This window comes from Stegodyphus dumicola, chromosome X2 (genome assembly GCF_044657685.1).
Source record: "Stegodyphus dumicola isolate Sdum_Otavi_A_Nest chromosome X2, ASM4465768v1".
Classification (NCBI taxonomy): Eukaryota; Metazoa; Arthropoda; class Arachnida; order Araneae; family Eresidae; genus Stegodyphus; species Stegodyphus dumicola.
In genome coordinates, this window is record NC_140781.1 from 116,244,195 (window position 1) to 116,259,496 (window position 15,302).

Consider the following 15,302-nt stretch of genomic DNA (forward strand, 5'->3'; position numbering starts at 1 on the left):
CCATTTTATACAATACAAAAGTTAAACTACATACTAAATTTTTTAAATAAAACTTACATTTTTCTGAGTATCACTGGGGTTCTGCCCAATATTTGGATATTCATACACAGTGCATCTACAAAATATTACTTTTATGTAGCATAACATATATTATAATGAATAAAGTATACAGGCTTAATTTACCGTATCACAAAATCATTCTCAAAATTTACATTTTCTACTGCTTATAAAACTATAACAGCTTATATTCTGCTAGAATAACTAAAAAGGAGCTGCAGGAAAAATTTCCAGGACTGATATAGCTTTAAAAATCACAGCTACTGCACAAAACAAAAACAAGTTCATATTCCTGTTTGATACTATGCACAAACAATTTCATCACAAATCATACTAAAACACTGTGTATTGTTTGATATAACAGCTATTATGTAAAGGAGCATGCCTGAAAGACTACAAAACAATAGTCAGTGACTCTCATACATCTACTTTTCCCGATCTTTTTTTAAACTTCGTAAGAAGCATAATATGCATAGTCGCTTAACTATGATAATATATAGAAAATCAGAAGTTTATTGCAAATCATATACACTTAACTAGCACTGCCATTCTTGCACAGCTGCTTAATTTATAAGATTTTCAAGGAAATAAATTTGCTGCTTAAAATGATTTTATAAATAATCACTCTATATCACAAAACAAGTGATGCTGCTGCAGCTGCTATTATATCAATGGCATAAAATGCTAATCATTTGCATCTTCAAGCTTACCATTCTCACATACCAAGTTTCATTGCAAGTGCAACCACTTCTTTGGCTCTAATTCTTTTATCAAAAAGTGTAAAAATAAATATTTGAAAGAAAATAAAGTTGTCATGTGTTGATAAACATGCGGTAATGAAAGCAAAATATAATAAATAATAATTTGCCAGGTTGGCGTCAGGGATATAAAATATAAGTAGGTGTAAAATCAACGATGTACCTATGTAGAATGTTTCGGTTTGAGATGTATACCAAGCAGATACGGATCGGAGCCAAAGTCTCGATCATACAAATTTACACTAAAATGGTCATTTCTTCAATAACGAAGTATTTTATTAAGCGGCTAAGTGAAATTACAAATCGGGATTCTCCACGTTCTTTACTGTGGGGGGGGAGGGAATTCAACATGCATGAGTAAAGTATATAAACTACTACTGTTTATGCTGAAGATTTAATTCTTCTAAAGCTTTGTTCACGCAACAGTTTTTCGACCATAACAGGTCTAATCTTAGCTTCACTGCTAGGCAACCAGACCTTGCTACATTACACAAACTGGTTTAAGGATTGTGCTTAAAAGTTTTAACTTTTTAACTTTATGCCAGTTTGGTATAAGAAACAACCAAACACAGAGAGGCAAACATAAACTGCATCTCGGCAGACAGTTTCGCTGATTAAACTACACATTTATGCATGTGCAACTTTCCTTTCCTTGATTGGCTACAGCTTAAAACCCTGCTAAACAGATGTGAATGGTCTTAAATGACATTTATGCCTTTAACCACACAGCCTTATGATGACAAAAACTTCATCTGAATGAAGCCTTAGTTAATGTATTGGTCTTGGTCAGTCAGCTTTATTACAACATCTATTATTTATTGCAGCATTTTAAAATGATATAATTTGGGGGAAAAGAAAACCATCTGATGACTAAAAAATTATTGCTGAAAATAAAAAGCAACATATCACAGTAAAATTTCTTTAAATTTAATAACTAAAAGGTTATTGAAATCAATACCATTTGAGTTTCAAAAAAATAATTTTAACAGATAAACTAAAAACATAATTACATCATTTTACTACCTCATTTTAAAATTTGCTTCATTTAAATCCAATTTGATAATGAATTCCAAGTTAATGATTAAACAATAATAGTTTACTAATAACTGTTACTTATTTTTTTCCTCTTATTCTTTAAGAATGTTCTAATTTATCTAAAAGCTGCATTATTTATGCTATACATCAAAATTTCATTAACAATTTTAGCATTATATTAATCCATATTGCATGGCAATAAAATAATCATAAAATTGCCGGTGAAGCAAAATTAAGATAAATTGAGAAATAAGATTATTTAGCAAATCTGTCAAAGGGAGATTTAACTGACAACACATTCATATAAATGTTAGTAAAGAAAAAAAGGACTCTCAAAACCATCATGGAGTTATAATAAAGATGAAATAACTTTAATCTGAAGGTTTATATTGATGAATACTGTAGATTTAACAATGATAAATTTTTACCTTTCTTCTGATAAACCAGGCTTTTCGTTTAACATCATCAAAGTTTTACTCTTTGGAGAATGGAAATGGAACTTGCAGAAACTACTACGTGAGGCAGCGAAAATATCTGAATGATTCATGGTAAGATAATGAGGCTCCAAGTTAATATTGCAGGAATCAATTGGGGATCCAATGCCATTACACACAATCAAAGAATACTAGAGAGGAAAAATTTCAAGTTCTGTGATATGTTTTTCTAACAATAAAATTTGTAAAAGCTTAAAATAACTAAAACTATTAAGTGTATTTTCCTAACCAAAATGACATTCACTCAGACTGGTACAAAGAGTATGTTCCATGAAGTTGTAGGGTTCCTTTATGTTAATTAACTAGTTATTTTATGATTTAGACCTTTACTATCACTTTCTTATATTTCCAGAATGCAAATTACTTTATGTGTATTTAAGATGAGGTTTTTAGATTGCAAGACGTGCTCTGCCTCTTGAGGCCATGTCACCAGGTTGCCAACTCAGATAAGATTTGTAGCCTTTGCCCTTGAATTATAATCGCTGATACCGACTCACCACACTGGTTTTAGCCAGCTTCGTGTTAAACTGATTTGTGTAGTTTTCAGCTACTAGTGTGAATTTAAATTTATATCTGACTGTTACTTTATGTTATATCACCATAAGTGCTGGTTGACCTTTTAAGCTCCAGGTGCACCTTCTGTTCTACTTTAATTTTATATAATAGGGTCTTTTACACCCTTCTCAAGTTTCAGTTGTTATTTTATGCTTAGCAATAATTTGCTAGGTCTAACTAAACATTTGGACACTACATGATGACTGCAAAACATAACAAACTGTATAAAGTGCAAGATCATACTTATACAGATATGCGGCTAGCTAATTTTGTCTGGCTCACCAAATTAGATGAAGTTAATATTGAGTAGTTTTATACTCTAATATACCAGTTGACAGCAATGAAAGGATTCTTAAAATAGTAAAACTTACAAAAGTCATAAACCAGAACCATGTTCCTTTCCTCATTGACCTATTAGATGTGATTGCAACTAATTCACTGAATTTGTTTTAATGCATTAACTTAGTTGTTAAGTTCTTTTAAAAACATATACATACCCTTTCATATTGTACATTTTCTCACACAGAAATAATGGAAACTAATGATAAAATAATATTAATTCTTCTAAGGGCCCAGAATGTGACAATAGTTTTGGATAAACCCCCATTTCCATTGATACACCTGCAGTACACCTGCAGTACACATGTGATTCTCCAATCAGTGTACGAAATGATGTTGACTGACATTTTTTTAAAGATGAGGCCCAAGGTGAAAGATAGAGGGAGAGAACTGAACGATGTTCATCTTTGATCTGTAGGTTTGAATATAAAGTGGAGACAGGTGGTGCTGAAGCAGCAATCAGATGCTGTTAACAAAAGACAATGGCAATTGAAAAATGGCTTCTTTAACTCCAGGATTGCTTTCTTTCACTATGAGTGGCATGACTGCTTTTATCCCAGTCATGAGTTTTTGGTCAATTGATATACATTAGCTTAAAATTTAAAATATTTTGCTTTCTCTTTTTTTCTAATGATGTAAATATCATCCTAGTGAATGGAAGTTCATGAAAATAGACTAAATTAATTATAGAAATTTAGCTTAAAATGCTCTTTAAATACAGGTCTTCATGAACAGACTCAAAAAGCCATACCACTCAGAGGGTTAATGAAATATGGCAAAGCATGTAAGAGATATCTAGGTGCAGAGTTACCTTTATGGAGGACTTTCTACAGGAAATTGGATCACACTCACTTTACACATAAGAGAAACCACAAAAACAGCCACATAGCCAGGTCATTCACTGGGATTTGAATAGGGATCAAACTACCAACTTCTAGCAGTCTTATTTTGCTAATATCAGCAATGAGATGCGAGGAGCAAATAAAATATCTCTCAAAAGCCTTCATTTTTAATTTCAGAAATTTCTAATATTACTGTGCAGTTTTCATATTGAAGAATGCATTAAAAAGGGTTCTAAAAGTGATGACTGTTCTTCAGTTCTTCTTATCTGTACAGAGTAGGTAGCATTCAAATTGCTAGATACTTGTCACTGCTAGTACTGTTAGCCACTGCAACCATCTATGTAAAAATTCAAGTTTAGAAGTGAAGAGTTAAATTATGGAAACTTTGCATTCCAAATATTTTCTTAACCTAGTTACATAACTTATGTCCACCTTGAACTGTTTTTGTAAAAGTGCTGCACATTTTGAAGCATTTTGTCACAGCTCCCAATAATAATCATGAGATATTTAAAGAAATTAAATGTGGTAATTTTATAAATGCTTTATAAATACATTACTATACAGCATACAATCTTCTTTATAATATATTAGTTTTATGAGCATTATACATACAGATAACTGATTTAATAATCAGTTAACTGTAGTCTTCTGTTTATCATAAATTAATCTTTTACTTCATTCACACATTTTGAAAACTTTATTTTAATTCCAAGAAAGCAAACCTAAAAATTCTTAATAATAAAATATAAGGTAAAGTTTAGATGATGGCATGCCTGAATGGGACAAAAAAGAATTAAACTGCAGAACTACTTTAACTGTCTACCAAAAGAAATCTAAGAAGTCCCAGCATTCATACTAATAACATGGAAATAAAACTTTCAGCTAGAGTTTTGAGATTGTGTGTTCACATACAAAGGGTTCACTGGCCACCTCTAAGCATTTTTTCCCTTGAACTATAGTGTTTCCCCCCCCTAGTTTGTGTTGCAAGTGATGTATGTCACTATCTAATAGCTTTTTATTTTTAATATAAGAATTTTTAGTATTTTTGGATTATCCGCAACCTTATCAAAAAGTTACAAACTCGCTGCCAACTTTGCACAGCATTTACAAACTCCTCGGTGAATAACTTTTCACCAAGCTAATGCTCAAAAAGCAACAGCCATTTTCAAAATGGTGGCCCACTAAGAATTGCATACAACAGCAACTAAGCAATAAAATTAATGAAGCAAAAAACATCAGTAATAAAACATAAAACAAAACTCATTTTTTATACTCTTGTTCTTCCCCATGGAAGTAAAAGTAATGAAACAGCAATCACCAACCTTTATTGTAGGGCTGTTTGAAGCTATTTCGCTGCTAAGCTTTCCTGCCTTGTTCGTTTTTATCAGTCCAGTCAAACTGCTAATCACATGTAACTACACATTTTTCAGTTTTAAATATACTAATAAAACCATCCCTTTGTAATAAAACTAAAAAATTTTTTGTCACGCTTTTAAAAGAGCTTTTAAATTTATCACAGTTAAATGTTAGAAGCATTACAGGTTTGAAATAAGCATTAAATCAGATATCAATAAATGTCTTTAAATAGCAGTGATAAATGCAGATGACTAATTTAGGAGACGGTAATAAAATAAAAAATGTATGCATATATATAACTTTAATACTTTATTAACAAAAAATGTCATATGTTTTTCATAAATCCTACAACTGGTTAATATAACAATTTCTGGATAAAATAATAAAACTTCTAATATAATTTTGTATACTTGATGAAAAAACATAGTATATTATTTCATGAAACATGATGAATGGTATTAGTTTAAATAAGAAATTCAGAAGACTATATTTCATGAAGGCAGTTTATGTTATTCTAAATCTCTTATTCCCCTGATTTTAAACATTTCTCTCATAATACTTATCTGTATCATAAAAAATTAATACGAATTGTGAAATATATTAAAACAAAAATTCTGAAATAAGATTTTTATATCAATAAGCGCAATTAATTTAGAACTAATGAATTTTAAGGGGAATATAGCTGTGGGGTTCATATAACATAAATACCTTCCTTTGTTATCTTCTTTGTGATATATGTGATAAACATAGAAATGCATTCTGAAATTCTGAGGAAATATTACGAAACAGAAAATTTTGTTATAATTTCGGAAATTAATTACAACAATTGTAATCATGTTTTTTTTTTCCCCCCTGCTATTTACAGTATTTATGCATACTGTTCTTAAAATTAACTGAAATGTTGACTAATTCAGTTTGGTTAAAAATAGGTTAAATAAACCAAATTAATCAGTTAAGATTTAAATTAAATAAATTAAAATTTTTATCAAGAATGTTCCTATTACTTAGTTTTATGATTAAAATTATCTTTTTACCAAAAACTTTATTACACATAACTAATAATCATAAAAAATTATTCTTCTCTAAGCAAAACTAATTTATTAAATATGTGCCATTTTATTTTCAAATGTAGCTTTTCCAACAGCTATTTACATCACAATATACTTCTGATCTTTAGCTATTTTCCTGCATTTAAACACTAAGATAAATATGTTGCACTAATACAGTAAACATAAATCATATGTACCGATTTCTCCAAAGAAACATTATTTTTTACAAACCATAGTAGCTTTCTTAGAAAGAGAAATGTAAAAATGAAATTTAAAAAAGCTCTTGCATATAATCTTAAAAACTACTTAAATAAATTATTAAAAAATAAGATTTTCAATATTCATTCTAGCTTAAGAAATAGCAAAAGAAGTAAAAGAAATTACATTTTCAGTCTGAAAACATATTTCATGAGTATTTTTCGATGATTTTCAATTAGTGATTAATATGTAACAAAAACGTTGATTTACTTGCCCCTTTTATAAAAATACTACAAGTAATTTTAAATTAAAAAATCTTTCATATAATTATAATCAATAATCATAATTCCACCAAACTATAAGATAATATTTTAAGCATAATATCAATGAAAAAATTAATAAACATTTAAATAACATCACATTCATTATATTCAGCATTATCTTATTTCCAATGCAAACCGTAAACAGTATTTTCAATACAAAAATGACTGCATCTAGGGAATTCTAATACAAAAGAAAGAATATACAAGGATATATCTCATATCTAATACAAAGCTATGAGCTTTTTAAGAATATCATTTATATAATACATAAAAATTTTGAGTTTAAACACTAATTCTTCCCAGAACCCAAGCAAAATGTTTTATTTGGATATAGATCAGAACTACACATCTTCATGAACTTTAATATGCATGCTGAGTTTTTAAGAATAACTGTTTTTCAAATGGTATCAAATAAAAAGGAAACTGTTGACATTTAAGTTAGAAGTTCTATGTAATTTTTTTAACACAAATAATGACAAAATCATAGTTAAACTCGCACCATTCAGAGTAATTCAATATGACTGAACCAATTTCAGAAAAGTATAATTCCATATATATCATTATATCTATCTGAAATAGCAAAGGGAAATTTTCATGATTTAAAATGCCACAAAAATGCTCATATGAAAGCTATTTTAATAAAAGCTCCAGTTGCAGCATGAACTCACTCACAATTGGAGTTTTTTTCTCATACCACATGCCATTGGTACAGAAAATATACTTTCACAGACATCACACTGAGAAGAACCAGACAGAAATTTTGAAAATGAAACACATTGTTCGGCCATCGCAGAAGTTTTTTACACTCACCTACCAGATATAGAAATTTTATCCAGAGCGACAATTATTATCTGAAAACGAATTACCTTTCAGGTATAAACATCGGTAGTAGAGTGAAATTAATAATCAATAATTCATTAATCATGTTCACAAAATCAAAGTGATAAACATAGTTTTAACTAACTTATTTTTAGTTAACCTACATAAAATAAATAATCACAAAGGATGAAATCAAAAATCTTTAAAATTTATTTACAGCTTTATCAGTTATTTATCTCAAGAGATACATTACAGAGAAATTTTTTTGGTACTTTCCCGTTTCGCTGGCACTGGCGACAACATACAGTATACACATAAAAAATGTTAACATATGTTAGTTCTAAGATTTTTTTTTTATTATGAAGGCATAAGCATTTTAATATCCTTTAAAATTTTATAAAAAGCCAATAAATAAAGAAAATAAAATTGTAAAAAGACATTAATTTAAGAATTTACTATGCTTTCATGGTTCAACATACTGATTCGCTGGTTCATATCGTGATCTCACCTCACGCAAACTACGCTACAAAAATCTAACTCTCTCAGTAATTATCTACATTAATTTCAAGTTAAATCTTGATTTGGAATGCAAGTCTAAATGCAAGAATTATTCCAATTTGTACGAATAGCTTACTCAGAAATTATGTAAAACCGCAGTGCTTTACTTCGCTAGTGCATTCTCATTAGAATTGATGAATTTGGCTATTCTTTATTTTTGCCTTCGGGTGAATGGTGTGATTGCATCCTAATTGACTTAATTACCCTGAATGGCCTTAGGGCATAAAATTGAACTATCTGGTAAAAATTCTATCTAATTGTATGCAGTATTGAAAGAAACAATCAATCTGATAAGAAATGACTGCGACTTCTTTTGAAAATGACACATAAAAGGTTGTCAGCGAGGATATTCCGCTTAGCATCAGTTGTACCATTATTGCCGACTTTATCCCGTGCTGGCAAAACGGAAAAGTACCATCTTTTGTTTTTCTCTCTCTCTTAGCCTGATTAAAATAAATACACCCCATTCACATTCATTTAAAGTTTTAAGATGAGATTCTATATGCAAAACCTCAAATATAAAACAAATGCATAATATAAGAGCATGCATTATCATTAAAATCTAATGTGTACAGCATTCTGAAACTGTTAAGAATGGCACAAATATGAAAATATTACAAATATTGACCATATTGGTCCATGTCTTGATGAATTTCTATTAAAAATTCTACAGCTATCTAAACCAGCTACAGATCTAGTGGGGGGAAGGGGGGCAAGCTGGGGTTCTTGCCCCAGGCGGCAACTTTTGGCGGCAGAAAATTCAAATATAATGCTGGATCATATTTGGTATGTTGTTCGCTAAAACAGCTCTCTAATTTTAGCACAATGTTAATAGTTTTAAGGCCAAGTTTAAAAACCTCTTTTAATAAGATTTATAATTAAATATTAAGAACCCTTTTAAAAGAAACATGAGTTAAAATAAAGTTAAGTACAACCGATTATAACTATACATATAAGATCAGAAAAAGGCCAATAGAGGGACTCCAGGCGTCACTGATAGAATCGGACTGACCCTATCAGTAACAACTGGAGTCGCTCTATTGTTTCCTGTCTGGGTGGGATGTATTCAAATGAGAAATAAAACGATAGCTTCTTGAAAAAGTTGCCTGGTTTCCATAGCAACGTCTGCTGGGAAATGAAGAAGCATTGTAACCATTTTCTAAGAGCTAACCCAAAAAATTAACCTTGGGAAATCCTGGACAAATGAAATAATTCAAATTAATATTCATCGAGTACAGGGTGATTAGTTCACACAGATTTAAAAATGCTCTAATTTTAAATCTACTTGTCAGAACTGTTTGAGAAGGAAAAAAATAGTTTCAAAATATGCTGATAAATGGCGCTGTCAGGATTTTTGTATTAGAAAATTAAGTGTAAAAGAGGGGGGGAATTATGTGTGTCAATACAGTTCTTCCTCAAATTTTAATACACACTCCTGAAATAAATTTTCAAACATTTTAAAAAGCTTAAATGTATTAATATCAGTTTAATTACAGTAACAGTTTAAATGAAATAGCTTTATAAGCATGCATTCTGTGATAATTAAACATACCTCTTTAATTATTTCATCATTCTTGGCCGCTATGCAACAAAAATCCCCACATGCAGTCACTGCAGAAAGATTCTTCACTAATTTTATATGTTTCTTAAATAAAAGAAAAAACCATGACTTTTACTATGTTTAAAGCATTAAGTCTACCAATGAATAATAAAAAAAAAATACACATACCTCTTTTGTATTTGAATTCCAAAACATAATAGTGCTTTCTTTTTGATCTTGTGATTTGTTAAAAGCATATGCTAATGTGTTAGAAAAATAACACCACTAAAAAAAGGAAAAACAAAATCAAAACCATTAGCAACAATATAAAAATAAAGTGATATATTTAAAATGTACTCAGAGCAACACAAAATTATGCCAAAAAAAATTATGATTTTATAGCACCACAAAAATCCAAAGTCTTTTACAAAACTTCCACTGTTTGCAAAACATGTAATATAACAATTCTGAAAACCTGAATGACAGAATTATAAATATCAGAAACAAATTAGTAATCATATAAACTGTAACAAAAGTACTAACTTTATAATATGGGCGTATAGTTGCAAAAAAAATATAACAATCTACAGCAAGTGCAATCCGCTGTCCATCACCTTCCCAAGACAAACCACAAATACTTCCACCAAAGCGAAGTACATGAAGTATCTGGAAAAATTTTAAATTGTTTAATTAAAAATACAGTTTATTATATGCAGTGTGGCTTAGAAAATATGTCCAGTGAGCATCAGATTAAGATGGGAACTCAATAACCATGAAAAAAATGCATTTATTTATTTATTTTTAAATCATAAATATTTCTGTCAGTGTCACCAACATTAAATAAGATTACAAAAATCTACATAGGTTTGTTAATTAAGAACAAATGTATTAACAGTACACTGTAGAGAACAAACTCCTTTAAATAAATTTATTAACAAGAGAACAGCAGTAAAACAAATGAAAACAATTCTTTTTATTTGAAAACAAATTCTTTTTATTTTGAACACTTTTACTGCTGCCACTTGAGCAAAAAGAAAATTGCAATGCAAAGAGTTTGATTGATGGCATTACAGTACTGCAAATGATGTTGCCACACAACCCCTTTCCAGAGACAATATTATACCTCATAGTCTTTTAGATATGCAGAAAATCTCACTCTTCAACCAGGTCTTGTGTTTCTAGGGTCAATGTCTTTGAAAGGATGAATGTTACTACAAAGTTGTTGTGAGATTGCAGAGTTATCAGCTTAACATGTCTGAAGATTAGTGGTTACCTCATCTTTGAGTGTGAAACAAGGTTTCAGTCTATCTATCAATATTCTTTGAATTTTGCCTGAAACTATCACATTGAAAAATTTTTCAAAATGTTGTTAACCGAAATATAGTTTAAGACAGGGTGGTTGAAGAGAAGATAAAATTATGTTATTAATGTTGAATACCTGTAAACAATTTAAATTGTTATTAAAGATGAATACATGGAAACAATTTGCCAAGTCCTTGTGGTGTATGAAAACTGATTTTTCTCCATGACTGGTTGCTGGAGTGCAGTTTTAGATTTTGGATGTCGCTTTGCAACTTTTGTATAAAATCTGAATGCTTCAGAGTTGGATTTACTGAAAAATTCTCCACGCAAACAGACTTGCGTGCCATACATAAATCCATAAGGAAAAAAAAATGCAAATCTTCTTTAATCACATATCTAATGCCAAGAAGAACTAAAGATAGAACATCAATCGAGTAATTTGTGTTAGAAAGTGGAATTTCAAGCTGTTTTTCAAAGTTCAATGCTGCTGTTTGGTTAAACCATTAGATTGGGGGTGATAAGCTGTGGTGCTGTTTGCACTGACACATAGGTATCTGCTCAAGTATTGGAAGAATTGTCTTTCAAACTGTCGCCCTTGGTCAGATGCTATCTTCTTTGGTATTCTAAATCTGGAAATCCAAGTCGCAACAAATGAATTTGTAATAGAATCTGCAGTTTGGTCTTCTTACACAGCAATCCTGATGCATTGTAGTCCAGTTATCAAATGATTATAAGAACACATCCATACACTTGGCTGAAAGAATGGAAAATCCTAGTGAATGTTGCCAACACACAAGCCATCCTGTTCACCAAAAAGAAAAACATGAACTGAACTTTTAAGAACTTAACTACTACCGGCTTGCAAAACATTTCTACAAAAACTGATAAATAATCCTGTTGTTAGAATTTGCAATAATGGTGTCAAAGAACCCCAGAATTGTAACAGACCCATGTCAATCCTTAGCATTCAAGCTGATTAATCTTTGCTCATGTTATTGTCTACTGCTTAGTATCTCTATATTTGTAATTAATTAGTCCCTATTTGTAAGTAATTACTCTACAGTATGTATCTCTTTACCTGTAATGTATAATTCTGTTTGCAATCTTTATGACAAATGTCCTTGCTTAAGCTCCTCTTTTATGTTCTATTTTTTGTCACTTTGCTTTATTTGCACAATTTTGTTTTTCCTTTATTATTTACCCTTCATAAAAGCACCAAGGATTTCACACTTGCCTGTTGTTAATTGTTACATATTTAGAGTACCACATCAGCTTGAGGGATTTCATGACTATCGGCTCTATTACTATCGTGCGCTCTTTTAATTCCTACATACAAAATACATGCATTATTATACTCTAATTAAGTCTATTCTTTAAAAAATCTCATTAGACTGTATTAGTCATGTTTTGGTATCTAGTAAGAAAATTTAACTTGATTTGATTAAGGGTTAAGGTCTTGCTACTTAAGCATCCTGGTGTGTACACCATTTCATGAAGGAGAAAGTTCAGAATTCTAAAGGAACAGCTTCGATCCACCAAGTGAATCTATTGATGATAGTAAGCTTATACCTAAAATCTTTGCAGGATGGTTAAAGAAAAAATAATATCGATGTTGAAGCGCTTGAAATGTTGAAACTTTGAATTTAGCAGCTGGAGCATGGCTATATTTGTGAACTTTAGCTGATTAGCATGCCAAGCATGCTCTAGTCCACAGTTGACAAGCTGTTGGGTACCGATTTCAAAACTCAACTACAAATCGATATTACTACCGTCTAACCACACTAGCGAGAGCAGTTTGGATGAGAGCCAAGATGGGTCATTTAACCGAAGGGTGTGGGTGAAAAGCTTGGGTATTTTTCCTTCTCAGAGGTTGAAGGGTGTGGGTGAAAAGCTTGGGTATTTTTCCTTCTCAGAGGTTGAAGGGGTGTGGGTGAAAAGCGCAGGTATTTTTTCCTCTCGGAGATTGGGGGGGGTCATTTAGTGCTTTTTTCTTACAATACTACACTCACCCCTACATCACTAATAGATATGCCCACTTTTGCCCCAAACCAGAAGTTTACATAAATCTGGAATACGTAATCGAACAGTAATACTCAAAACTCAAATAATGTACAAAGTATTGACAGAACATGCCTTTTATTCTTTGTAACATAATTAATGACAATATTTTTATTTTATAACATTTAACATGAATATGAAGATAATTCTTTCATGAAATTCAAAACATAAGAAAACTCTTTTCAGTTGCCAGACTCAGAATTACAAAGTTACAAATCTTAAACATGTGAAGTTATACTGATAACAATACACTTGCATAAACTTAACACTCAGCTTTCCACATCCTCCCACCTTGAGTTAGAAGACTTCACAACGCAACAATTAACAATCGTATTACAAATCAAGTCTTTCTGGTACTTTGATACTCTTCCAGATTGCGTTGTTTCAGTTTGTGCAATGGATTCTGCAGGGCCTGCTACTCATGCCTGGGATACGTCAGAATGAGACACTTGCTTTATTTGCATTTTCGCTTAAACATTCTTAGCCACTTCTTAAGTAATCTCTATTGGAAACAACCATTGTATTGGTCTCATTATTTCTCCATGAGCTGTTCAAAGTTTCACAAGCCTGGTGATTTTTTCTTTTTGAGCAATAATTTCTGTTACTTGTCCTACAGGCCAATAAAGGCATTTCTGATTGTCACTGCCTATGAGAACAATGTCTCCCACAGATATCGTTCACCATTTCTGTAGCTTAGGTCTTTGAATTCATGAACCTAAATATTCAGACCTGAATCTTTTCCTAAGATCTTTTTTAAGTGCAAGTCAATATTTTAACCTTCTATTAAGGCTTTTGTAATCTGCTGCATCACAGTCTGGCACTCCGATTTCCTTGATGTCTTGAAGAAATAATGATGGTGATAGAAGAACAAAATCTGAATCATTTTCCGAAATATATGTGAGAGGTCTTGAGTTAATAATCAACTCACAGTCACATAGAACCATGATCATTTCCTCATATGGGGACAAACAAGTCACTCTCTTTAACATATCTCATGATTCGAATGAACTGTTCTCACCAACCACCCCACCAGGAGGCAGAAGGAGGATTGAATTTCCATTGAATGCGAATCACATTTGAATTCTCATTGATTCAATCCAAATTCAAAGTTTCTAACAAATTGTCGGCTCCAACGAAATTGGTTCCATTGTCACAGTAAATTACTGCATATCTACCTCTTCTTGTCACAAATCTACATAGGGCCAATAAAAAGGTATCAGTTGAAATATCCGACACAAGCTCAATAAACCACACAAGTAAAGAGATAAACCCAAGTCTTTTTTCGATCTTTCAAATATAATGGACTGGCTAAATCTACCCCCAAGACTTCAAATACTGCAACATCTCAAATATGGTCTTTAGTGATGAGGGCTAAGTCAGCATTCAAATTTTTACCAGAATGTCCTTACATGTAACAGATTTTGAGATGATTCACTTCACAATTTTTCTTCCATTTAAGATCCAGAAACATTCCCTCAAAAGATTAAATAACATTTGAGTCCCCACATGTCCATGCCTTTTATGAAAAGAAAATATTAAAAGTTTTACAACCTAGTGTTGAGAGGGGAGAATCACAGGTCTTCTCGATGGTCAAATTTTGTTCTTATTCTGATGAGATCGTCTCCATCTTTATGAACTTTTAGTGTTCTCGATTTTTATCTTTCTCATCTAAGAATGCTTCTCTTTGAATTATCTTTATTACTCATTTCTCAGCTTCTGAAAATTCCTCTGCATCCAGACATCCTTGTTCTTTCAATTTTTTTCGATTTTTTAAAGTCTTCCAAAAATTTTGAAATCCATCCAATTATGTGTAAAATTTTTTTCATAATGTGAAAAGTAACGATAGTACCAATCAGTATCTACATTTTTTATCTGAGTAGTCAAGCAGGTAGTTGAAGGTGAAACACAGTTTTCTTTCATTCCCTTAAGAACTTCATCTTCATTTGCAACAAATTCTGAAGGCCATTTCTCATTAGATAAATACAACCAATCAGGGCCCTTCCACCATTCTGATTGTAT

General features: G+C 31.1%; 1 protein-coding gene across 2 annotated transcripts in view; it reads right to left on the bottom strand.

Annotated features, from left to right (window-relative positions):
- Nucleotides 1-15,302, bottom strand: part of Oseg4 (intraflagellar transport protein Oseg4) — a 232,542-nt gene that overhangs the window by 140,656 nt on the left and 76,584 nt on the right. For both annotated transcript variants that reach the window (XM_085809853.1, XM_085809852.1), the window contains exons 10-14: nt 10,467-10,589; nt 10,113-10,208; nt 9,936-10,028; nt 2,279-2,475; nt 58-115 (exon numbers count right to left, since the gene is read on the bottom strand). In XM_085809853.1, coding sequence (XP_085665979.1) covers nt 58-115; nt 2,279-2,475; nt 9,936-10,028; nt 10,113-10,208; nt 10,467-10,589 — 567 coding nt within the window. The remainder of the gene's footprint in view (nt 1-57; nt 116-2,278; nt 2,476-9,935; nt 10,029-10,112; nt 10,209-10,466; nt 10,590-15,302) is intronic.